The sequence below is a fragment of the Clarias gariepinus genome, chromosome 17 (genome assembly GCF_024256425.1).
Source record: "Clarias gariepinus isolate MV-2021 ecotype Netherlands chromosome 17, CGAR_prim_01v2, whole genome shotgun sequence".
Taxonomy (NCBI): Eukaryota; Metazoa; Chordata; class Actinopteri; order Siluriformes; family Clariidae; genus Clarias; species Clarias gariepinus.
This window is the reverse complement of record NC_071116.1, coordinates 19,615,490-19,641,888: the sequence shown is the minus strand read 5'-3', so window position 1 is coordinate 19,641,888 and position 26,399 is coordinate 19,615,490. Positions and strand designations below refer to the sequence as shown.

The 26,399-nt window shown below is 38.3% G+C and overlaps 3 protein-coding genes across 8 annotated transcripts in view; 2 read left to right on the top strand and 1 right to left on the bottom strand.

Moving 5' to 3' along the window:
* The window catches only part of wrn (WRN RecQ like helicase), a 38,619-nt gene extending 37,244 nt beyond the window's left edge, over positions 1 to 1,375 (bottom strand). For both annotated transcript variants that reach the window (XM_053515951.1, XM_053515952.1), the window contains exon 1: positions 876 to 1,375. In XM_053515951.1, coding sequence (XP_053371926.1) covers positions 876 to 965 — 90 coding nt within the window. In that variant the 5' untranslated portion in view covers positions 966 to 1,375. The remainder of the gene's footprint in view (positions 1 to 875) is intronic.
* Positions 798 to 26,073, top strand: LOC128545552 (uncharacterized). Of its 5 annotated transcripts, XM_053515947.1 has the most exons (11): positions 15,385 to 15,438; positions 16,034 to 16,186; positions 16,512 to 16,574; positions 16,779 to 16,923; positions 17,176 to 17,341; positions 17,459 to 17,699; positions 17,831 to 17,974; positions 18,806 to 18,968; positions 19,137 to 24,358; positions 24,445 to 24,497; positions 25,088 to 26,073. In XM_053515947.1, exons 4-11 carry the CDS (start codon positions 16,803 to 16,805, stop codon positions 25,749 to 25,751), a joined length of 6,774 nt encoding a protein of 2,257 aa, XP_053371922.1. In that variant the 5' UTR covers positions 15,385 to 15,438; positions 16,034 to 16,186; positions 16,512 to 16,574; positions 16,779 to 16,802; the 3' UTR covers positions 25,752 to 26,073. The 5 variants fall into 5 exon arrangements, with proteins under 5 accessions (XP_053371924.1, XP_053371925.1, XP_053371921.1 ...); XM_053515949.1 differs by lacking the exons at positions 15,385 to 15,438; positions 16,034 to 16,186; positions 16,512 to 16,574 and adding exons at positions 798 to 848; positions 4,729 to 4,824; XM_053515950.1 differs by lacking the exons at positions 15,385 to 15,438; positions 16,034 to 16,186; positions 16,512 to 16,574 and adding exons at positions 4,387 to 4,440; positions 4,729 to 4,824.
* Positions 5,408 to 7,072, top strand: purg (purine-rich element binding protein G). Its single transcript, XM_053515956.1, has one exon. It carries the CDS (start codon positions 5,753 to 5,755, stop codon positions 6,764 to 6,766), a length of 1,014 nt encoding a protein of 337 aa, XP_053371931.1. The 5' UTR covers positions 5,408 to 5,752; the 3' UTR covers positions 6,767 to 7,072.
* Positions 26,074 to 26,399: the final 326 nt, after the last annotated feature.

Below are 26,399 nucleotides of genomic sequence, written 5' to 3'. Positions count from 1 at the left end.
TTGAAGATGGAAGCTTGCCAACAGTTTTCCCTACCGGCAGACGTTGGGGTCATATTGGTTTTCCAGACCAAAACCTATGCAAATAAACTACACAAATTCCACAGAGTCTCTCTTTGGTCATGAACACTAAAAATGATGTAGCGCTTGAATAAAAACAAGACAAGACTCGATAATTAGGCAGAAACTATAGAAAAAACAGGCATTAGGTAATAATAAATAAATAAATATTATAAAAATGATCATGTTTTTAAATAATGATGATTGAAGTGTATGATTCGCTGAAATGTCACAACGTTGGAAGTTGAAAGCTTTTAAGATAGAGAAGCGTGGCAGTATGTATTTGCGGGTGGACACATGGGCATTTAATACAGAAAAATACACCAAAACAAATGAGGATGGCACACAAGCAAATCACTTGTTTGTTCACATGCTGCACAAAGATGGTGGATTTAAAAAACAAACAAAAAAACATAAATATTCTCTATATATCTTAAATGTGGTGACGATTAAAGGTAGAGAAGCGTAAAATGATTCAAACAAGACTTGGCTTGAACCAGTAATTGAAGCAAACTCAAAATTATAAACAGTGCTTCGGATTTATTTGAATATGACCATAGAGATGCACCTGAGGAACAAAATGTATGCAAATGAGGGAATCTCTCGTCCAATAGAAACGCACCACCTTACTGAAAACTAACAGCACAAAGACAACTACACATGCCAAGTCGTTTCAACCTGGACTGCAGTCAACGCTGAAGGTCTGGCTAATCATGGACTTATTTTTGCTTACAGAAAGACTGTAAACAAACACTACACGACGAAGAAGCCGTCAAGGATTCCAACAGCAGGTGAGTAAAGTTTTAACCGACTCTTACCCGAGACTGTACATCATTATCATCATCATGGTGATGTTCTTTGGTCATCCATCCCGGAAGTGACCTGTCACCAGGTGTAGTGTGATCCATAGCTGGGGCTGTGTGTAGTGTAGCCTCCTAGCACTGATAACACAATCCTATCACAGTGTTAGAGAAGCGAGAATCTCCAGATGAGATTCTGGATTATATACTGATATTTAACACTGACGTGACGGCGAAACAATAACGCATCTTTAAATCCAGCTCCTGTCACTTTCACGCGGCTTCCAGTGCACGCGCTCCTACGGTATCGACGAACTTGCAGATAAACGACATAAGCGCGGCGACCTTAACAACCGCGCTCTACAATACGTCATAACACTTACATTTACGTACAGATAACTCGACGAGTTTTCTAAACGTTCCTTAAACCGTCTCTTTGATTAACGTGTTTATTCATTTTATTCCAAAAGCATCGATTCATATCAGCCCTAAACTCTCGCGCCATCCTCAGCGTTATTATTATTTTTTTCCTCGAGTTTGTTTAATGTTGATAAAATACAGCGACCTCTACAGTCCTGGAGCGGCGGCGACGATAAGCTCCCAGGGTCCTGCAGCTCCGCAGATTAATGTCGCCTTCTCAAAAAAAAAAAAGGGGGGGGGAAACAGATGTACAGTACATGTATCTCAAAATCGTTCTACAATGGCTTGACTGGCAAGATAATCTTCATCATTAGTTAAAATTTTATTTCGAAAAACAACATGGCGCAATAGTTAGCGCTGTTGCCTCGCACCTCAAAGGGTGAAGGATTTTTTTCCCGCCTGAGTTCTGTGTGGCATATGGCGTAGTGCAAAAATATGATATAGCGGTTAGCACTGTAGCTCCGCAACTCGTGGGTTCAATTCCTGCCTTAGGTCTGTGTGTGCATTGAGTTTGCATGTTCTTGTCAGGTTTTCTCAGAGTACACTAGTTTCTTCCCACAGTCCAAAATATTGGCTAATTGGTATTCCCAAATTGCCTGTAAAGTGTGTTTGTGCCCTGTAATGCCCACTTTAGGCCACCCATGACCCTGAACAGGATTAAGTGGTATTTAAGATGAAGACTTATGTAAACATGTTTCAGACTGACACTGAGGGTTTTATAAGTTTACTATATTCTTGACACAGCAGTACATAAACTATGCAAAAAAATTGCTAAAGTTTAGGGCCCGCCTTCATGCTGTAGGATAGCCTTGCATTTCCTATTCAGTGAGAATGCAACCAATCATAAATGAGACTCAATTCTTGTAACCAATCATAATGCAGAAGGCAGGATTTGTCAGAAAATGACAGGGTATATATCAAACCTAACCTAATATGAGCTTGACCATACTTCTTTTTTCATACTTAGTCACATTATTATTATTATTATTATTATTATATTTAAAGAAGAAACATGTCTGGCACAGAGTTAGGAAGATGCTGTAGAAAGATGGCATACTTTGCATATATTTGCATGAATAAATCTTCTGTAATACTTCTGGTTGCATGCAGTGCCCCGATCATTCACATTTAGAAACAAACATATAGCTTTTAAAAGCCTGTGATATATTTCTTTCGTTTCATTATATTCAAATCGGATCATTACACCAAAAAACATTTTACATACATGAAAATCTAGGTAAGTCAAAAAATGTGATATAATGTGATATAATGTTGAAAATACCTTTAAATGCTCTCTCTGACTTTTCAATCATATTTGTAAAATCATATACTATTAGATTTATATCAAATGGCGTATCAAGCTCACACGAAAACTGTTAATTAACATCTACTATAAAAATCAATAATATATTAGACTGAGTGCATAATATAAACCTGTGATTTGCCTTGTGATGTGCCATTTGTCATGTCGAACTGTCACAGCTGTTGCTGTAGAAAAATTAATCAACACCTGCTAACAAATTAGCTTTACATTCAGATAAAGGTTTGTTAAACTAATACAGTCAGAGAGCTAAATGGTTATTATTTAACCTGATAATGCTAATAAACTATTAAATTTGATCCATCGTTAATGTGCTAACATTAGCTAGCTTTATCTGAAATCTGTAGCTAGTGTAACTTGCCAGCATTAGCTCAATTAGCTTAGAAAAAGGAAGAGCTATGTTAGTTTTGGTAAGCCGGTTAATACTGACAGTGAGCTGTTAGTTACTGTAGTTAGTTAGTTAGTTAGGGGGAAAATGCATAGTATGTATTAGGTAAAAAACATGCCATCATCATAGGTCATTAGATCGAACTTGCTGTGCTCTGTTCAAATCACTCACAAGAAACTGAAACATTTATCCAATCCGTTCCAAGCCCATCACGTTAAAGGGTGTATATTACAGATTTACAGCACTGTTAGATCTGCCTTACAGTACATTATATTTACCAGATGCTCTTACCCAGAAAATGACGCATGCACAGGCTTAATTAGCATCAAATTAAATTCAGTAGAAGTCAGGGGCATCCGAGGACAACGCTCTGTCTTAGTGTGATAAAAGACAGCATGTTACAGCCTCATCAGCATTTAGCTTCTAACCACAAGTCATAAATTTTGTTGTGACAAATAGCACGGCTATTAAAACACTAATCTAGTATTTCAAGAAACGATTTCAACGATTGTAGAAATCCTTATATGGGCAGAGTTTAGAAGGATATCTTACACCTGACAGAATGAGGCATTTGTCCCAAATGAAGAACAAAGCAGGAGTGGCATTATCATATATAGAAAATTTACTAAAGGCACCAGATAAGTAAAAATCCTAAAGCTCTAACAATGGTTTTATATACTGTACGGTTTGAGCGAAATAAATAAATGCATTACTTTCAGCCTAAATGGACATGGTTACGGTGTGATGATTTGTGTAGACATAGTGGAAACGATAATGAAATCCCTAAATATGTAATGTAAATGGTTTTAGTTTTTATATTTCATGTTTTTAAAGCATTGGTTTTTAAATACTTTAACTAACGTTTTCTTCAGGACAATTTCAAAACCAAATAGCTGCGGAGCTCTCTGGTGATGTTGGGAGGGGGGAAAAAATTACCAAGAGATGGGAACGAGATAGTATGTGGAATTGAGATCATTCATGTCCCAAATGTGATGGGATGACTGTTGTGTAGAGTTATGCTGTGTGTCAAGAAATAAATAAAGTTAATTGTCCATTTATTTTAACAATTATAAACAAAGTTTATTTAAGTGGCTAAATGCTATGAGGTTGGTAAGTTGTGGCCATGCATTAAACTATCTCATCTCCAAACGTTATTAGGTAGTGGCCACAACTTATTATCTTGTTTTCACGCTTAATAAATTGTACCCACAACATACTATCTCGTTCCCAAAATTATGGTCACGGAATAATTTTTAGCAACTCAAAGACAGCCATACATTTTTTGACCTTGCTCATTAAGATTCGACTCATGAGTCGATTCATTGTTCTCCATACGTTGAATTAGGGAATCGAGTCAATTCTTTTTACGATGAGTCGACTCTCATCCGTTACTCATCAGCAGTTTAAACAAAAAGGAAAAGTTAATAGAAACAGGACCAGAGATGAGACCAGTGGTAGGAAATAGTTAAAATGGTTGCTTATTATAATTAAAAACATATATATTGGGCTTTATTTTTAATCTTGTGTTGTAACAACTTGCTAGCTAAAGATCGTTAAATGCAGTAAAATTGACTAATTTGATGGAACGGATAAATTAGCTAACAACTAGCAAAGGCGTGTTGCTAGTTCTGTATTGGTTGTTTTCTTTCTTTTTTTTACATACAGTATTTTATGAGTTTTATAACTTATAATTTAATTCATAATAATGTCAGCTAAGTTAACTTCTATCTTGTGTACAATAGAAAGCTGTAATGCTGTACAATAGAAAGCTGTAATGCCGTGATTAGGATATCTGCCGAAGCAACGTCACTTTCCATGATGGAAAAAGTCCAGCACTGGTAAGCATAAAACTGTACCTTTCTTTTTCTTTTTGACCCAGTAACATTTTTTTCTTCTTCTATGCACAATACAGTATTAGTACACCCCCACCCACGCGCGCGCACACACACACACACACACACACACACACATACACATTTTTTCCGTTCACTTTTTACACAAGCTGACATGACTGAGAGATAGTAAACACGTGTTCACTGAATGAAAGGGATATGTGATAGGATTGCTTTTCACTTTGAGGAGTGATCATGCACGATTGGCATCAGCTGTCATTGACTGTAAACTGACACCATTTCAACCCGACAATTATAATGAGCATATTTAGTATTTAATGCATTGTCGGTTTAAGTTATTAGTGCAATAAATTTGCAGTGATCCGATAGGTCTTGTGCCTTCAGCAGTGTGTCTTGTCCCTTCAGTGAAAATGAGAATTACGCCACAGCTCTCTCTACTCCACACACTGCGTGCCTTGAAACGGTGGAGTGTGTTGTAGTAGAGGGGAGGAGGGAGGGTCATTGAGTTCATTCCCATCCCGTACTGATGCAGCGCCCTCTAAAGAAATCCAGGATTGGATGATTTCTCTCCCTCTGCCGTTTCATCAAGCTGGCTGGGCTTTTTTTTTTTTTTTTTACCAGGGAAAGATAAGTGTCAGATGTGCGCTAAGGAGAAAAAAACACACACACACAGCAGTAGCTGATAATTCGACTGTGCCCACTGCGATTTGATTTGACCTTTAATTCAGGACACGGAGCCGCTGATCAGCTGATGACCAGCCAGCCCGGCAGCTGCCATTTTGCAGGTCAATCGAGGTTTCACTTCAAACTTGTCCAGCGCACAAAGCCGACTAAGCTAAAATAACCGAGCTTGAGCTCCAGGATCTCGGAGATGGAGAGGAAACCGGAGCGCTGTCGGGAAATCTGAGCGAGCATGGCCGACGGTAACACGAGAGAGATGGATCGAGGGAAAGGCAGGATTACGGGCGACTCGTTTCCGAGAGGGGGCTACGCGCAGCAGTACGGCACGGCGACTCTGCCCGCGCTGCAAGCTCCCGACATACAGGAGCTCGCGTCCAAACGCGTCGACATCCAGAAGAAGCGCTTCTACTTGGACGTGAAGCAGAGCGCGCGGGGCCGCTTCCTGAAAATCGCAGAGGTGTGGATCGGCAGGGGGAGGCATGACAGCGTGCGGAAGAGCAAGCTTACGCTGTCTATGGCCATGGCTCCGGACCTGAGGTACTGCCTGGGGGATTTTATCGATTACTACGCGCACGTAGGCCTGCGAGGAGGCCACGCGCCGCGGCCTGAGGAGCCGAGCGACGCGCAACGGAGGCGGCAGCCGGACCATCATGCAGCGCCCGCATCACCCAGCGGCTCCGCGGCGTCCGAAGAGCCCGCGCACCGGGTGCTGAAGAGCGAGTCGATCGAGGGCGACAACCGGAAGTACTATCTGGATCTGAAAGAGAACCAGCGCGGCCGCTTTTTGCGCATCCGACAGACCGTTAGCAGGGGGCAGGGCGCAGTCGGGTACTACGGCCAGGCCGTGGAGCAGACCATTGTGCTGCCCGCGCAGGGCTTGATCGAATTCCGCGACGCGCTCTCGCAGCTCATCGAGGACTACGGCGACGAACGCGAGGCCAACGGACGAGGCGGGAGGGGGGAGCGCGATCGGGAAGCGGCGTGTGCCGAGCTGCCTGAGGCGGCGTCGTTCCGCGTCGACAACAAGCGCTTCTACTTCGACGTGGGCTCCAACAGGTACGGCGTGTTCCTCAAAATCAGTGAGGTTCGCCAGCCGTACCGCAACACCATCACGGTGCCGCTGAAAGCCTGGGCCCGCTTCGGCGAGAACTTCATCAGGTACGAAGAGGAAATGAGACGCCTGTTCACCTGCCGCAAGGAGAAGAGGACAGAGGCGCAGGCGGACAGCGAAGAGCGCGAGGATTGACGGCGGTCCGCCATCTGTGTTCTGTTGTTGCAGTATGTCACAGTGATCCGGTTTATACAATATCCTCATACATGTCTCAAACAGTGTACCTCTATAGCCTGTTCAAGTACCGTACTGTACTGTTTAACTCCAATCACTCACAATAGCACTTTTACATCCAGCAGTACTGTTCTGTTTTTCATTTGAATTTATTTTATGGACGGTTGGAGGTCGCGTGACATCAGGTTGTCTATCAGCGATAGCCCATGATATATATATATTGGTTGTGCTCACGTTAATTGATCACGAGATGGAAGTGTGTAATCTGCAGTCAGGCTGAAACGCGCGCGCGCTCGTCTCTGTGTGTGTGTGCGCGTGTGTGTGTGTGTGCGCCCCCCCCCAGGCGTACTCCCTCGCGCGATTTCTTGAACCCAGTAGCATTTAAAAATGCCCGTGTTATACATGCAGCATTAGTGCACTAAACAGAGTGAGCAGGTTGTGCAAATTGGCTGACGCGTAAAAACCATGCACTCACACCGAAATTTAGGCTTGTCTCTGAATAGGAAAAAAAAAACAAATTTTTAATGAAAAATCTTAATGAAAGCGCATCTTATACTAGCAGAATGCATCAATTTGGTCCAAATATGGCTAAGACATGTATAACACACCATTAGAAATAGTATGCTACTCCATATTATTTAAAAAAAATAATTCTTTTAAGATACTAAACCATGCCTGCAATTTATACCTTCTGAATAGTCTAATACACATCACCCTTTCCCAAACTAGTCAGGAGAACAGTTCAAAATACATAAATTGTCAGTCAAACAGGATCATTATAAACCTGTAATGATCCTGACTGCTTGCCTTTGTTTGATTTTTCAGTGGCATGTATAGCAAACATACAAATCTCACCCATTACTCCAAATATTAACACGTTAAATGAAAAGTTACATGTATAATTTACCAAATTGAGACTCATTCACACAATGGGTCCATTCTAGCTAAAGGAGGGTTATACCTTGGAATATAATACACTTTCTCATACGGCTATAAAGATAAAAAAAAATATTTAGGATTATGATATTGAGATCTTAAATAAATATAAACCTAGGTAAATATAGATAAAATGTAATTGATCTTATACCCAAAATAATGAGCACAATATGTTTAAACTGTGTAAATAGGTTTCCGATAAGGACTATTATTAAAAAAAAAAAGAATACCATTGTTCACAATGAATGTGAGCGCATTTCCTCCTCCTCTCTGTTTCATCTGAGAGTGATGAGAGCAATAGTCACTAGCTGAAATTAAGAGAATCAACAGATTTGGTAGATTTGTGGTATGTGGTATCAGCAGTAATGCACCTAATTCCAGGCTTCCAGTTGGCTATTAGGGTAATTGCTTGGCAGAATTTGTGTTCTCCAAACACAGACCCAGTTTTTACAAATTCCAAAAACATGGGTGTTTTAGCCCAGTTAGAAGCTGGATTCAGACGTACCTGCACATTAGGTTCAGTTAAATTGACTTGAATTAAGGCAGAGAGAGAAATGTCATCAAGCCTGTATTATTGTTATTATTATTATTATTATTATTATTGTTGTTGTTTATAGAGAAGTAAAGGACGCAAGTGTTGTGAAAAAGTGAAGAGGAATTTAGCAGCACTGAAGACCTGTTTATTATTTACAATAGTCATACTGGTTTTAATAGCAGATGACCAGTGAATAATCACATCAAAGCTTAAATAATAATTACTTTATTAAATATAAAAAAATACAGGATAATATTAAGGGCTTTACAACATGCATTTTTAAAAGGGGACTTCATATTGTAACTGTTTTCACAGTTTAACACCTCTTAGGTCCTTTTTAAAGGTGTTAACCAACGGAAGACATTTAGTAGCGCTGTCTTGGCCGTTGCCAGTTCCCTTTTGAGGACAGCACAAATGTTTAAAGCACTCAATAACACTAAATGTTCGTCTTACAATTTATTTTCTTTTTAATTGTATGCATTGCCGGTGTTGTGCAATTGCTGTGGAAACATAGAAGGACACAGTAAATCTGAAACAGTAAAAAAAAAAAAAAAATTTAAAAAGGTTAAAAATGTTAGAGATTTAATAGAATAGTGATGTTTTTAGGACCATAGTGCAATGAAAGCAGTGTTTCTTATCAAGTCACTCATTAACTTCTGAACTGACTGTCTTTCAAATGCCTTTTCTATGAGGACATCTCATTTGTCCTTATAGCACAACTAAACATAGACGTTAACTTCCTGAAACGGATAAATTCCCTCTTACTTATTAATCGCGTGTGTGGTGAGAAACACACTCGAACATGTTCACGTATGCAAATATTGTCCAGCTGACAAAAAAAGCAATCCTTTCTTCAACTCCTATTGGTTCGTCGTGCTTTAAATAAATTTGATAGTATTTTTTTGTTTGTTTGTTTAATTTTTTTTTCTTTTATTCTTTTTGGACCCTTAGTGTTATTAGATGAGTTATATATATTTCTCATGATGAACACAAGGAAAACTCTATAATGTGTGGGCACAGCTCACACGGCTGACACGAGACACAGGCAGCACGTCCCACAAGCACTTTATTCAATCAGCACTTTTAGCTGCTGCTATTGTTGCTGCTTTTACTATTCAATCTTATAAGGAGGATCTGTTTCTCATTTATGTGACGACAAGGAGGGGTCGATCATTTCAAAATAGCGACAATCATACACGTAAAAAACACACACACAAACGAAGCTTCATTTCACTATAAGTACTTAAAGAAAATACAGCACATGAAAAAGCAGAAGTTTATTGAGATCTTTATAATAACGTGCAAACAAATGTATAATTGGCAGTTCACTGGAATACCTCCTTTCAGTCCACCCATACATATTGTATGATGAGAGATGCCTCAAGTGCAGCATTTCCGCTGGCAGTGCACTTGTGGGTTTGTATTTTCTGGGCATGGATTACACCTAGCCTCCGTCTAAATTGTCAGTAGGAATTTAATCTATTAGTAGGCCAGAAAGAATCCTGCCCTAACAATTCACCTTGCTTTTTTCCATTAACATAAAAAACTGTGTTTTGTTACCTCTCTTATGAATTCATTCTTGTTTCCTATTCATTTTTGAAAAAAAATATTTCAGGGCTCACTCATTCTGGGCATTGACACAGCATAAGTTCTTTATTAGGGTTTGTTAATCATTTCAGAATATAAGTCTTATTTCTAATTTTAAAGGCTGTACCCTTAAAAAAAGTGATAAAGGAGTAAAGGCCATAAAGGATGTTACCTCTAAACAATAGAAAGTACAGATAAAACAAACGTGGAACAGATTTAAACAATATCTACATGCACTTTAAAACTGTTTCCACGTTTGTTCCCTTGACCTCAAAGAAATATCTGAAAAGATGTTGTATGAAAAATGATCACAGATCTATAGCGTGTCGTATGGTACCATTTTATTCAGGGTGGTATTGGTATACAGACCTTGTGTTTATTAGTTAACACGTTTTTTTTTTTTTTTTTGCTAGAAATTTCAGCAATCTGGTAATCCGTGAGGCTGTTTGTTCATCGCAGCTATTTTAGTTACTCATGAAACTTGAATTCACTGAATTGGACTGTTACGCATCCAAGTAACACTTTTAACCCATAAGCCTTAAAATCATTACAATTTAATTGTAATGATTTAGTTTAGGTTTATGATTTGTTGGTACAATATCGTGATTTTCTTTCATCACCAACATGATGTTCTTACGGTTCTTTTCAGGAACATTTCAGGCCTAGCAAGCAAAACGTAAAAATTTTGTAAGTAACTGAGCATTCCTGTAGTATGAATAAAGAATTCCGTTTCAAACTAGCAGTCCAGCCAAAGGTCACAGGCCTCTTTTTTGTGTTAATAAAGGTAATTAGATGTAGGTAATGTGCTGTAAAGGTGTGGAAGCTTTATGGATTTGTTTCCTTTTTCCTTTGTCTTGATAACAACACCTCTGCAGTTGGAACTTAGAACTAGTGTGCGATAAAGGTTAAAAAAAAAAAGAAAAAAAAGAAAAGGTGAAATAAAAATGTTTCGGTGTATCTTTTTTGACAACGTAACGTACATCATTAGTGTGTCCTCCTGTAGTACTCTAGAGTATTATAAGACTCGAAACAAGAAAGCAATTGTTCTGTATTGTAGCACTTTCTTTATCGTGTGTACTGTATTAGTTCCGGTTTAATATGTATGGTACTGTATGAATATTCATTAATTGCCTTGTAATGTTTGTAAAAGGTTGCAACATGTAGGATATGTATCTGAAGGTTACATAAAGGGTTTCTTTTTTTGATTTATATTTTTTGTTTTGTTTTTTTGTTTTTTTTCTTTTTCTGGAATTAAAGTTCATGCATGCCGACAGTTGGGTCCTGTCAAACTCTAAAAAAATGGTGCTATATAATAATATATAAAGGTGCTCATATGGACCACAGCTGCATGCATGTTGAGTGAAACATTGATAAAGTAGAGCAAACGTGAAGCTAGCCATTGGTCAATAACAAAACATGATATCCTCCATGAGTTGAAGTGGGTTTGTGTAACTGTAAATTGCACAAACGGTCAGTCGAAACCTCAACATCGTGACTGACCGAGAAAACGGCAAGACCGCATGACATTTGAGTTAAATTTGCACCAGCAGCAGAGTGCAGTAATCATCAGCCCAGAATCGTTCTTGTGTCTAAAAGCTTTGTCAAGGATACCTGCACCAAAGTAAATGCTGAGAAAGAAATGCCTCTTTACAGTTACGCAACCTTTGTGTGGATAAAATCCAAAAGATCCGTAGACAATCTAATCTAATTAAAAAAATGAAATCTTTATATGCTCATGTTTAAAATGTTTTTGTCTTTTTTATTAACTTGTGTCACAGAGTATAAGAAAAGAGGTCGCTATATATTGCAGATTGTTAAGTGGAAAGATATGTAAGCCTATGCTTTTAAAACTAAGGAGAATGTGGTTATGTTGGTTGTATCTATCTTTGTTTCTTTTAATAAAAAGCAAAGAATTGAAAATAAATATGAACATTATGTGGCATATTGTGTTTTCATCCACACACATCGAATAACCAGAACATTTAACTTACCTGTCTAATAAAGTGTAGCTTCCTTTTGTGCCACCAAAACAGCTCCGATCCATCAAGGCATGGACTGCACAAGACCTGAGCGGGTGCTGAGGTAACTGGATCCGAGACCTAAGGAGCAATCTTTTGAGTACCAGGTAAAAAAAATGTTGGACTTGTTTGTCCAGCACGACCCACTGATGTGCAATCAGATTGCGATCTGGTGGATTTAGAGGCGAAGTTCACAACTTGAATTCCTTGTGATATTCCTGAATCTGTTTCTGAGCAATTTTGTGGCAGTGTGGCATGGTGAAGTATCCTGCTGAAAGAGGCCACTGCCATTAGGAGTACCATTGTCATAAAGTGGTTTACTTGGTCTGCAACAATGTTTAGGTAGGTGGTCTGTGTCAAAGTGAAATTCACATAAATGTCAAGACTTACTGTTTCATAGAGCATTACACTATCTCCACTGGCTTGCCTTCTTCCCATCATGCACCTATCCATGCAGTCTCTCCTGACTGTCCACAAGATATTAAAGAATATGTGATTCATCAGCTCACTTTCTTAGGCTATCCCATGATCAAGTTCTGATGCTCACATGCTCATGCTCATTGTAGGCACTGTCAGCAATGGGCATGGATCTGCATCGGCACTCTGATCTGCATTGCACTGTGTTCTCCATCCGTAAGCCTTGGGCACCTGTGACCCTAAAGGCAGTTCTCTGGTTGTCTTTCTTTAAATCTTTTGGTAGATACTGACCACTAAATGGCAGGAACACCAAACTGGACCTGCTTTAAAGATTCTCTGACCCCGTCATCTAGCATCAAGGTTTGGCCTTAGTTAAAATCACTTCGCTTAAGCTTGCAATTACTCTTGCGTCCTACACATCGACATTAAGAATTGACTATTCACATGTTGTGTAATTTATCTCTCCTATTGAGAGGTACTATTGTAAAGAAATAATCATCCTCTTTATCGGTGAGTGGGATAATGTTATTGCTGATCAGTATATGTTAACGAGTAATAAATAAGAAAACATGGTGCTGTAGTGGTTAGCACTTCAGGGTTGATTCCAACCTTTGGGTCTGTGTGTGGAGTTTGCATGTTATCCCTGTAACTGGTGGGTTCCTTCCGTAGTCCAAAGGCATTAGGCTAATTGACATTTTCGAATTCTCCATTGTGTGTGTGTGTGTGTGTGTGTGTGTGTGTGCTTGCTTGTGCCCTGCGATTGATTGCCACCCCATCCAGGGTGTATCCCAGCTGGTGCCCAGAGTCCCCTGGGATGTGAATGAGTGAGTGAGAATAAGTTAGACACAAAAATCACTCAAATCACTGTTGTGAGTTCTTCAGGCTTTGTGCTTATGCTTAAACCCATTTATAGCACATGATTAAATATGAGTGGCACCCTAGGGAAAACATTCGCATAGTGACTTTTTGTAATTTTCTTCTATATATAGTTCTGAGAGCTCAGGTTTTCATGAACTGAAATTCGAAATTCTTCCCTTTATCACTCATCTCAGGAAGTTAAAATTGTAGCACTAGAAAATCTACTAGTTACTCTTAAAACGTGAAACAAAAAAGATTCAGACTGAAGCATGGGATCATTGTGACAGCTAGTATCTGGTTACAATGTAAAGTTTCAGAAAGGTTTATGTCGGCACATAGCAATTCAGCAACATGATCAAATCATGGTCCATGATTGTGTGAGGAAATGATACACAAATTAAGCTTTTTATTTTATTTGCACACCTGCACAACTGGGACATGCTGTTATAGGTAATTGATTTACAATTGACTTATTTTTCTATAAATAATAAAGAGACTTATTCTAAAAGAAGACCTAACTCTTCCAATACGGATTTTTACCATGGCGTAGGTACCATGGAATGTACCGTACAAACATATTCTAATATATACTTGTTAAACTTTTGTAGCCACTGTGGTAGCCAATAAGTACCATGGGATTTACCAAAGTATTATGATACATGGTAGAAACTACATAGTAGGTTCTACCATGTACCATATTATGGTTCTATGGAATATGTACCTGAATACTGTCAAAAATAGGTTATACATGTTTATGTACCATAATCTTTATATGTATTAGTATGATACCATTTTACCTGTTATTGTGCTTTCCAAAGAGTAGCACACAATACTTTGGTGAATCCCATGGTACTTACTGAGTACCACAGTGGCTACAAAAGGTCAGCAAGTATCTAATATACTGTTATATGTTTGTACATACTGTACCATAACATATGTTAGTACATACAGGACTACTGGTATGTTATACCACAGGCAGTACCATATTGGACACCAGCTGAACTTGAATATCCACTGTGGTACCTAGAAACCTTTGGAAGGTATCATAACAGGTACATGAATAAGTAAAATATTTTTGACAGTCTCCTGGTATGATACATGGTAGAAACATATATACCATACATAATTATATAAACTGTATCATGTACCATAGTGAACAAAATACTATGGTATTGTACAGGTTACCTTCGGAGCCAAAGCTGTGGTATATAGCTGTGAAATATAACGTTTCTTTTCACTCACTATAACTACATGTCGTCACCTTGCACCTAGCCCATGTCAGTCCTCTTTTTCTGTGAAAGTCATAAATAACCACCACGAAAGCAAATGGAAATTCAAAATGGCTTTGCAAAAATATTTAGACCAAGAAAAGCAGACATGGAAAGTAAAAGCAGTAGCCCATTCTAATACATCCAAAATCATTACCACTGATCTAGCTAGAAATCCTAAACTTTTTTTGTTGATTTCAAGCTTTTATTTCGTAAAGACTTTAAGCATTAAAACTAAAGGCCGAGGCTCTAATTAAATAGAAAGAGGAAGTGGTCATGACAAAACCACTGTCTTAGATTGTGCAAGGATAGCCTCTCTCCTCCCTGAGGTCAGTTAAAGCAACTGTTTCACCAGACCCCACTTCCTGTTCTACTGCTACTGTTCACATATTCACATGACACACAGCCTTGACACATTATAGTGCCTACAGCTAACAAATCATGCTATTTGAGATGTAATAATACTGTGTTTCCATTGTATTCGTTAATACACCGACCTGTATGACCTGCTTTACGACCTATACGAATAACACGGCTGTTTGATTAAAAGAATAAATTTGCTTTTCATTTGCATTTTAACAAATTATATCTGAAGGTCAAGGAGAAAAAAAGGTAAAATGACAAATGAAGGACGTCCACTTCGGTCCGCTGATACACGAGTCCCCGATCATTATGAAATGTTTTTAACCTAATGATCATTTAGAATCATTTAGTAATGTCTTTTGAAAGGTCTCTAAAAAAAGAGCAAGTGCTGTTTTGACTCAGGGGCCCATCATGTTGCTAATTCTGTTTAAGTACATTCTGCCGTTGCACTAAAGAAGCCCAACCTATGTTTTAATGCTAGCAGTGCTGGGTAATTTCCTGTGCCTTAGCTCTTCACAGTTTGAGGTCAAGCGATTTCCTTTTTGGTGTGTCTCACTTGATGTTCCTCAAACTAAAGTGACAAACTGCACAGTTCCCTACAAAGGCACATCACGCCGCTTACTTAGATGCTTAAGCAAGCTTTCCAAAATGGTAAGTACACAAAAAACCTGTAATAAAAAATGTTTACAAAAATAAATTATTTTTTAAATGATGTGTTCAGTTGAGGTATATTTCGATAATAATAAACAGATTTGACCTGAAAAGCTTTTTCAAAATTTTATATATATATATATATATATGGATTTATATATATTCCTCACCAAATCTAAAACGAAATGGTGTCTATCTTCAGTACTTCGCTCAACATTTATCTTGCTAATCCTTCCACCTGTCACTGTAACATCTCTGAATGCGTGTTATAATATGTAATTCTTATAGTTAAAAAAAAACAGAAAAACTGTCAATCGTTTGCATTCATGCTCAGGTTCAACAGTGTTTCCACAGAATATCTTGCACAGAGATCCATATCTGTTATTTCCATGTCTTATCTCATCTCATCGCAGCGTAGTAACAACACGTTGCCTTAACCATGCCCTTACCAACCGTTTCCTCTGTTTATACTGTGTGCCTGAGTTTTCAGAGATTCATAAATATTTCAGCAGCAAGTCATTTAAGATTATTTATCGGTGTAGTTTGTTTGAAAGAAATATTATTTATTAAAAAAAAAACTATTATATGTTTATAGTCATGAAGTCACATGATTTAACCCGAACAAACGGATGATAGAGTGCTTATCTACAGAGTAGTCAAAGGTCAGTTTTGAAGAGAAGTGCAACATTGAATACATGCTGGAACTAGGACATCTGTGTAGCAAAGACCTTTGCTGGCATGAAGCTTGGTGAGGTTTTTTTTTTAAGTAATTGTATGTATATAATGATGTAATCATAAACCTCAGAACAATATGGGAGCATAGTCAGAAAGCTGTTGTCTTTGGAAATTAGAGGAAACAAACGATTTGATTGGAAATAATTCTTAATGGTGAAATGAGTGAATGGTGAACCGAGAAAAGACAGAAGGAATGTTTTTATCTTGATGGGTTGAAGTGTTCTGTGATTATTTGCCTATTTACATTTGTACTGAAAATGTAGAGACGGGCAGTGTGTGGTTATGTGTGTGTGTGTGTGTGTGTGCGTGTGTAAATGATGTACCCTATTTTATTGCAGACAACTATTCAAACTGTGCTGCTGTAACAAAGCCAGCAAGTAACACTTCTACAACACAAACAGGTAGTTCTTCACACATCAGAAGGAGGCTTTTTTTTCTGACTAAGAAGAACATATAGTGTTCAGCAGTACAATAGCACTTTCACATGGTGCAACAGGGGGCAGTGACATATAGGATGAAAAAAAAAATATATATATATATATATATATATATATATACAAGCATTGCATATTTTAAATAATAATATATATATTTTTTTTTTGCAGAGTCGTATTCTGCAGTAGGCAATCATGGAAGTACAAGAAAGGAAAGGATCCGTTAAGATTTCAACACCTAAACCGTCTAAGCCAGTAGTAACCGTGGCATTGAGGAACTTCATCATACCCAGAAAGAAGCGGGTTTCTGGACAAGGTTTTATCACCTGACCAAATATACATTACATATACATTAATGGTAGTCTTTTAGAGGAAAAAGGTTGTGTAGCTTTATAATAATAATATGATAATATTATTAATATTATATACATCTGCTGACATATCTATCTATATATATATATATATATATATATATATATATATATATATAGACCATATATATAATGGGTGTGTGTCTCAGTCATCCTGTGAGTTTTAAGTGTTTACGTTTTTGTACCCCATTGAACAGTCCTCCTGGAGCCTTGTCCAGAAGACAGTCGTGATTTCACTCTCATTCAGTCTAAACTGAGAGAATCCAGATTAGACATCAGGAAGGAGCATGCTAACACCTGGCTGTGGAAAGATGTCAAATTAGTACACAATGATGACTTTCTTAGGGAATTCTCTGAAAAAAGGTAAACAAACAAACAAAAAAAGTTAATACAATCATAATACATTTATTAACAAGTTAATGATAATGGTCATGTTTTTTTCCGTATGATTTTATTGATTTATTTATTTTTTGCTTTCAGATCAGAGATGCGTACAAAAGGTAGACATGGAAGAGAAATGGAAGAACGTTATTGCTTCTTGGTAGCATCTTATGAAGCAACAAGCCAAATTTACCAGTTTGGATTAAGGACTGACAGCCAGGACCAGTGTTTTTTGGGAAAACCTTCACATGGGGTTTATTTGTTCAAGCATGTCGATGTGGCTCTGAAGCATGCAGCTGCTACAAGCACATTTAATGGGAAATATCTGATTGTTTTCAAGGTTGGTTTAAGTCCCAGCAAATCCAGAAGCTGGGGATCAGTCTGTCTTTTTTTTCTGAATCATTATAACATTTAATAATTTTTCTTATGTTAATATGATATGATGATTTTTTTTTTTCTTTTATATATAAGGTGCTTTTTGGAAAGGTGAAAAAAGTCACACCAAGTTTGGAGTGGAACAGAACCGTAGACCCTATGGTTGGCTTTGACTGTCACATGGCAAAAGACGCTGTTTCTTATCGGGACAGTGTTTCCCAGCAGGTTTTGGGTTCATCGGTATGTTTACTAATGGAACAAAAAATAAGTAAGGAATAAAACACGACAGGTATGATGATATAGACAAATAATATAATGTGGTGATATGATGCCATATTTATTGAACATACCACACCCATTGGACATGCCAACACTTTTGTTAATTAAACAATGAGAAATTATATTTTTCATAAGGTTTTAGTTACATTTAATAGCGTGGAACGTCCAAGAAACAGGTTAGCTCTTGTTATTACTTACACAGCTATAAGCAGTAGTTTTGTATAGAAGCTATAAACAGTAGTTTCTAGTAGAAGGTATAAACAGTAGTTTCATATAGAAGCTATAAAAGGTAGTTGCTTATAGAAGCTATAAAAAGTAGTTTCGCATAAAAGCTATAACCAGTAGTTGCTTATAGAAGCTATAAACAGTAGTTTCTAATAAAAGCTATAAACAGTAGTTTCGTATAGAAGCTATGAACAATAGTTGCTTATAGAAGCTATAAGCAGTAGTTTCTCATAGGAGCTATAAACAGTAGTTTCGTATAGAAGCTATAAACAATAGTTGCTTATAGAAGCTACGTATAAACAGTAGTTTTTTTTATAGAAGCTATAAACAGTAGTTTCCATAATTTATCATGAAAGTTCCCCTGAATTAGCTACTGTTAACTACTGTTGCTATAAAATGATTATAAGTCATTATACGGAACGCATTAATATAGTTATACCTGACACTATTTTTGCCACTACTAATACAGAAAAGTACTAAACACTAAGTAGTATACAACAATTAGATTTGGGAATGTGGTATTAAAATATTATATTATAAAAAGTTGTTGCTATTTGATTCTTTCAGGTGTTTCTATTCGACTACAACGAAAACCAGGAACTCAACACACGGCCAAGGCAATGTTTGCCATATGCAGTGGTTTCATTTGTGCCAGCCATTAATGCTACAGCAGCAACCACCACAAGTCCACCTCTATCACCTACTAAACCTTCTGCTGACCTTATTAATGGTATGATAATGCACTCAATAACAAATAAGATGTCTGATAAACTTACACAATAAGAATTTACTTATTTATTAAACAACAATTCTTTCATTTGTTTTGTTCAGAACCATCTGTGATGACACACATCTGGATTTTAATAAAGCTCTGATTTTTTCCAATCTACCCTGGCAGGCCCTCTAGAGCATTTGAAAGGCTGCACTGTGGCTAAGAGAACAGGAAAAGGAGAGAATGCCACAGTGACATTCAAACGTTTTGCAACAACACAAGGCTCCCCAGGTGTGGAGTACCAGTCACAAACTCCAAGAGCGGAGGTTAATGAAGTAGACGCTACTCTGTTTCAGTACAGTGATCTGCAAACACCTGCTCCTTTTATCCCTCATCAGCATTATGTGCCTTATTATAATACAACAGAATATTTCAATCCTTCACTACCATATTATGACAGTGGCATTGCATGGCAACACTATTTGGACAAATCTGCATTGTTTTCAAATATACACAGCCTGAACAGCACAAGAATCTATGGAGGTAATACAGACACTGTGGAGGTAATGCCTCAAATGACATCAGAAAAAATCTCCACCATAGTTTATTCATCCCGTCTGGTTAAGGACCCAAGGTTATCCAGGCAAGAAACAAATATACAAAGGAAAAGCTCAGAGGAAGAAAGATCAAATGTTCCAGAGTGTGAGGAACAGGGACACGAGGCAAATTCACAAAACCAAAAAGAGGAAAATGACTTCACTTTATCTTGTGAGTCACTGGAACTGGATGAACACAAAGGAGGCAGGATCCCTAAACCTGCACTAGATGATCCAGGCAAATCCAATCTCACTGTACAACCAAAGGCTGAAAATATGCCTTCAATTAAGCTATTTAAAATGAAATTCCAAAAATATGGTGCATACTTCAAGATGACAAAGGAGGAAAGGCATGCAAAAATATGGTCCAAAGAAAATTTTACCACAGAGCAAAAACAATTATTGATTGACCGTATACATTTCTATGAGATGCATCACCAAAGGTATAAACAGGGACTGCTTTTTCAAAAAGACACTGAGACAGAAATTGCATTTAGTTCGTCTCAAACAGAGCCACAACACAATGCTGTCTGCCCTTCCACACTGCAGCATTCCCCTTTAATGACAAAAGGGAACCAATGTGAAGTGAATCAACCCCATATGAGACATTCAGTACGTGCCCCTGTTTCTAATTTGACATCCACCACAGGTTTGGTGGACGATCAGAAAAATGAAGTAGATGTTCTGAGTTCAGACAGTGATCAGTTGAGCCAGGATATTTGTAGACCAAAAGAAAATAGTGTGCAGGAACACAAGCAAGATCCTTCTTCAGATTCTCAAATTGGGCCTCAAGATGAAGGTGTAGTTAAATCTGTAAAAGAAAAAGAAATGATTTCAGAAACTGTACAGGGTACGATGCAATCAGAATCCAAACCTTTGGAAAGTACCCGTGATTCTGAGCAATCTTCAAGTCCTTCAGTAGAAGTTGAGATAAATAACCAAGATGTTCATGAAAGTAAGATTCCCATAAGTCCAAAAGAGTCATTTGCATGTAAATCTACACTAAGTAACACCGTAGAAGACTGTCCTGAATTTGAGCAACACATCATAGACATAGAAGTGGCCAACTGTGTTGATGTCTCAGCTACTGAGTTACCAGAATGCAGTGACTGCTCTTATGCTACTGCAACGGAGCAAGGTCATAACAGTCAAAATAGTAATGAAAAACAAGACAGGGAAGCATTGACTCATTCTAAATCAGATGCGAATTCTGAGATGTCCATAGAGGTTGAAAGGGGAGAAGCACAACAACACAACACTATTTACAATGCATTATATGAACGATTACAGTTAGATCAACTATTGTCCAATTCAAATGAAGCAAACTTTTTCTCCAACAAATCTTATCTCAGACCAAAAGCTCTAGACAAAACCCCCATTACCAATTTACCAGATAGTCATATTAATGAAACAATGTCGAAGGACGAAGACCTCCAGCTTATACTTAAGGTAAAATCCAACCAAAAACCCCCAGAAAAACTTACGCTTTCTGAACGATTCTCAAAATTGAGATGCCTTGGTCACAACCTAGCAGCTGTTGTTCATGAAAATAGGTTAAACCATAGCTATCCAGCTCATCCCAATGGAGATTTGAAATATAAACCAGAAGGACTAATCTCGTGCAGTAATGGAGAGGAAGTTACAGGAAACAATAATGCTGAATTGATTAAACTCATGGCACAGAGATACAATGAAAATAGGCTAACGGCAAACTTTAAACGGGTTAGACAGAAATGTTCAAAAGTCCTGCGCAGAAAAATCTCTAGATTATTGAGAAACAGACCTTCAGGTCAATTGCCATTTCATGTTCTGAGTAAGATGAGGCACGTTAGGAAGATTCACTTATTGAAAGCGAAGAGTAACCAGCAAAAGACAAAACTAGCCTTAAAAATTAGTTCTTGTGGTCAAGCTTCATTTAACAAGAGGAGTTCTGAATCAGCAAGTGGTTGTTCATTTACAGAGACAGCTAATGATGCTGACGAAGATTCAGATTTACACCTTAATTCAGTTTCTGCGTTGCAGTCTTGGGCTGGTTCTCAAAGTCATGGTCAGCTTCTGAACAAGGAGTCCAATCAGAATGATAATGCCAGTAATATTTCACCTGAAGAGGGTGCCTGCGTAGACAGTGAAATTAAGACTGGACATGGTGATGAGACCCGTCAAACTAAAGGACAGTGCATTAATCCTGCTGAACAATCAGCAGAAATTGTCTACCATGATGCTTCAGAGTTTTCAAGTCAAAACAATCTCAACACATCACAAGAAAGCATCACTGTAGATCCTGAAGAGCCAGTAATAATTGAGGAAATAGAAACAAATTGCGGAACAAACAATAACAAGACCAGTCATCAAGAAAAATCCTCACTGATCACATGTTGTGGCATTAATGAGTCAAGTAATGGTGAGTGTGCAGAAGCAGAGCAGAAGGAAGAGGCATTGTTACAGAAAAAGCTATCTCAGGAGGACAGTTGTGACACTAAAGAGATTTCACCTGATTACAACACTGGAGCTTATGAGGACACAAGTAGCCCTGTTCCCACTGTCTCAAGTATCCCTAGTGATATAACATCAGGTAATATGATCAGCGGCTGTACTGCCAAAGCCCAGAGAGCCATGACTCCAGATTCACCTAGAGTAATGAATAATGAGATTGACACTCAAACCAAGGATGGGATTCTTTGTGACAGTGTTGTGGACAATTCTGGTAGTGGTTTAACCAAAGGGGTTTTAAGCACTAACAAATCAGAGGAGAGTGATAAAAATGCCAATCTTCAAGACAACAATCCAAAGAGCACGGATGCAAATGAAAAGGAGTTAGTTCCAAGAAAAGAGATGTCAGAAGCAGAATGTTTAAACACGCCGAACGGTGCCAAAGACAACGTCGCGGGAATCTTCAAAGAAACCACAAATCATCTTCGGAGATTAGCGTCAGGTTCTCAGCACCATTCTCCCTTACAGGATACTAAAAGCAGTGGGATAGTGAACTCCGTTGTAGAGACAACATCGGATTTCCAAAGCAGAATCATTAAAGATGCACAAGAAGACATTACTGTGATAAAGGACAATCTGCATCCAGTATGGCAAGGACAAGACAAAAATAGCCTTCCACCTACTTCAGATACACAAATAATTTCTAAACTGAGAGATTACTTAACCAAATTCGAATTCACGGTTAAAAAACAGGACACTGTCAATAATACGGTAACGGAGCATCATGCTCCAATGGCTTGGATAACTTTGGATAGTACAGCTCACAAACAGCAATTACATGACACAAGACACTACAGCAGACAGGGTTTATCTGATATCACACATAGACAGCATGAAGTTATACATTTTCAAGGAGCCCCTACCAAACACAAGCGGAGTAATGAGGACGGCCAACCTAACAGCTCAATATCAAAGAAGAGGAGAATGAGTAATATGGAAAGAGTCAGTCCTGACAGTACTTTTACTGAAACAGTCAGAAATGAGCCAAATTCACATCTGCTAAACAAGGACACTCAACCATACCATACTGCATCTGGTGTACCCAGCATGAACCACTGGTTACAAAATCATGGAAATAAATTGCAGGAAAATCAATTCATTTGTCCCCAAGTTTTAGGAAATCTAAGCCAGTCAAGCGGACAGCAAGGAAATGGTTCAAGAGAACAGCCATGTCAAATAAAACAACCAAATGAACAATACGCATATGAAAAAGTCCATACGACATACATCCAGAATAAATACAGTGTCACTGACATCTCCAACACTCTAAAACTGGCTGATCATGCAGTTTCCTTGACCGAACTTGGCCCCTTGCAATCAAAATGCAAAAGAATGCTTCAGCATTTTATCTCCAACTTTGAAAAAGATCAGAACGTTTCTTTCCACCAGTCCTGCATTACAAGAAATTTAATCTTGGAAAAATATCTAGAGCATCCCCCTGCCCCACTGGAGCTGAAGTTTGAGGCGATCAATTCTTTCTTGGAACTACAGATGATAGTCGAGGCCAGCCAATTTGTTGACAACAAAATGAACTTTCTGAGAAGAAAACCAACATTTAGGAGTCTGCTCTGGTATGATCCTTCTCTGTATGGTGAACTCTACAAGGGGACTGTTGGCTTTCAGCAACAATCATCACTGTTTTCAGCGTTCCAGCAGTGCCTTACCAGCGAGGATTACAGAAGATTGCGGGAATACTACTGCGCAGTGTCCACTCTGCATCAGCAGCTGCAAGACGCTCCAGACACATCTTACTACATGTACCTGAAAACCAAGCGGGAGAGACTCGAAATAGAAGCTGCATTTAGAAACCCTTCTGATGTTAAGAGCTTCTTTTTATCTGTACCAACAGCCATCATGATCAATTTAGGGGACAGCTTGGAAATTTTGAAGAAGACACACAATATAGTGTCAACTTTTATTGAGACGCCGGCGGATCGTTTGCCAGGCACATTTGATGTAGGAAAAGCTGAGCATCTGTCTATTATATGCAGATATCTTCAGGAAAAAATCCTCTTCTTGAAATCCTATAAAGAAATTACAAAAATTTCATGGTTTGGGATGGAACATCTTCTTTATGATGCATCAAAGGTCCTTGTATGGAGCGAGTCGGAGCATGGTATGCCAAACGAAGTGCTGACAAAATACAACAGGTTAAATTCGCAGATTGTTTATGGAGTGACCGAAGCTTGTGTAGCCCTTGCTAACAAAGCTGATGCATCCTCACAACCAGCGGACGTTGTACAATTCACACCACCACACCAAGTGAATGCTGTCAGAATCCCATCTGCAGGGTTCTCCACTGAGAGGACTCAAACCGCACTGGTAAGTTTTGAGAAATGTCTGGGTTTTATTTCTATAATAGTTTATATGCCATTTGCAGTAATAACACAACCTTTCGCATCGTCTAGAACATTCACATGGAGGATGGAACAAAAGAGACACATCAACCACCCAGAAGAAGGTACGAACAAAATTTTTTTTAAATATGTTGCAGGAATGAGGTGATGTGAAATTATTTCCACGTTGTTTTGCAGCATCTGGTTGGCTTTGAACTGATGTTTCTGTAAAGCTCACTCTTAATTCACTCTACAGCTGCTGTGTGTAACCACATCATTTTTCATAGCCACAAATGCTCAAATCACAGCGTTTCACAGATAAGGTTGTAAAGTTTAGACTCCAAGCTGTTTTTTTTTTTTCCAGCTCAAAATTTATGCATTTCTTTACTCTAGTACAAATTGACCTTCAGCCTCACACTTTTAATGCTTAATGCTATTAAAAATAATTAAAAACAAGAACAAGTATCTGTTTTTCTCCCTCCATTGAAATTTAGCAGTGTCTTACATTTTACCCTCTCACAAGTTATTCTGGTGTATACTTACTTCTTAACAACGTGGCATTTTGACATACCTACTATGTCAGCCTACTAGTGCCTCGGGGTAGCCTATTTTACCAGCAAATAAGTGACTGAAAGCAAAGTTGAAATCCCTACTAGTCCTGCTGAACAGGTATTTTTCCCTTGTAATAATGAATCTCTGTGTTGTTGTTTTTTAGAGCGACGCATCCATGCGTAAGAAGTAACTTTAATGATGGTGTTGCCCCACTTATTCCGCCCAATCTGGCAGCCCAACATGAAAGCTCACCTCTTTACCCCGATTTCACCCAAAGAAGTAATGCACTGAATTGGAGAATTCCCAGAAATCATTCTTGGGACTGGAGGCCAGCAGACCCGATCCAATCGACACCGCACTCCGAAGTAAGGGCTCTGCTTTTGTCTAAGAGGATACCTGCTTCGCAAACAAAACCGAGGACAACGTCTTTGACAGATCTTCCAAATAGCCATGCAGTCAGACAACAACAACCGTCACAACCACTGATTGTGAAACCTAGACCAGTTGAGAGATGTACCGTTCAGCCAACGATCAGTGCCCCTCAGCATCCGGAGCTCCTAAAAGAGCAAGCGAACGAGTTCTGCGTTCCAATGATAACGCAATTTCACTATCCCAGTTTCCCCCCAGACGCACCCTCAGTAATCCCTCCACCTCTTCCACCACTGTCTTTCTCCAGCACCTCGAATCAAGTAGCACTGCATAACAATCCAACACCAATAAGCTACCCTTTCTTTGTCTTCAATGGACAAACATACTCCACTATAGGCTCTACTGTGCCTGTGCCATCTCTTCATACTGAAACTCAATATCTTCCTCGCCCTGTTTAGAGAGCATAGAGTATTCGCTACTGTTAGAGTCTGTTGTTTCCTTTAAGGATTGTCTTTGTTACAAAATTCTGTTATGTTTATTATTCTACGACAAACTCAGTCTACTTTAATATTCTGTTTACTGGTTCTTACCTTATATGTTAAACACATTAACTGTAAGTAGGCAAAACAACAGTCTCTTTTTATACTGTGATAGGTTTGTGAATAGTTGTTACATTTAAGGTTTTTTACGAATAATATATTTTAATGTTAAACTGTTTATATGTTTATAATGACTAAAAATGCACTTTGTTTTATAGTTTCAAATCTGTTAAATATATGTTTCAAAAGCAGAACTCAAGGCATGCTTTTATTTACACATCTATGGTTAGCATGTGTTTAACATGGTTTCCGTATTCTGAGTTACAATAAACTGGCCGACAGACAGACAGACAGACAGATAGATAAATTTAACATAGTTGGATAAATTTTACAATTTTGCCACATTACCTGTACAGTCCTGTCAACCAGCTCCAAGCATTTTTCACATGTTTGGGACATTAAAGGAGCTCCCGAGAGTCCAGCATTTTAAACGTGAACCAGGAAGTTCAATCATGGTTCCGGCATACTGACTAAACTTTCTACCATTATAGTATTCCAAGCACTAGT

Coding starts and splice junctions, on each gene's coding strand:
- purg (XM_053515956.1), top strand. CDS start 5,753: ATGGCCGACGGTAACACGAGAGAGATGGATCGAGGGAAAGGCAGGATT.
- LOC128545552 (XM_053515949.1), top strand. CDS start 16,803: ATGGAAGTACAAGAAAGGAAAGGATCCGTTAAGATTTCAACACCTAAA. Junction 18,969..19,136: donor TTCTGCTGACCTTATTAATG/GTATGATAATGC, acceptor CTACCCTGGCAG/GCCCTCTAGAGCATTTGAAA. Junction 24,498..25,087: donor CATCAACCACCCAGAAGAAG/GTACGAACAAAA, acceptor GTTGTTTTTTAG/AGCGACGCATCCATGCGTAA.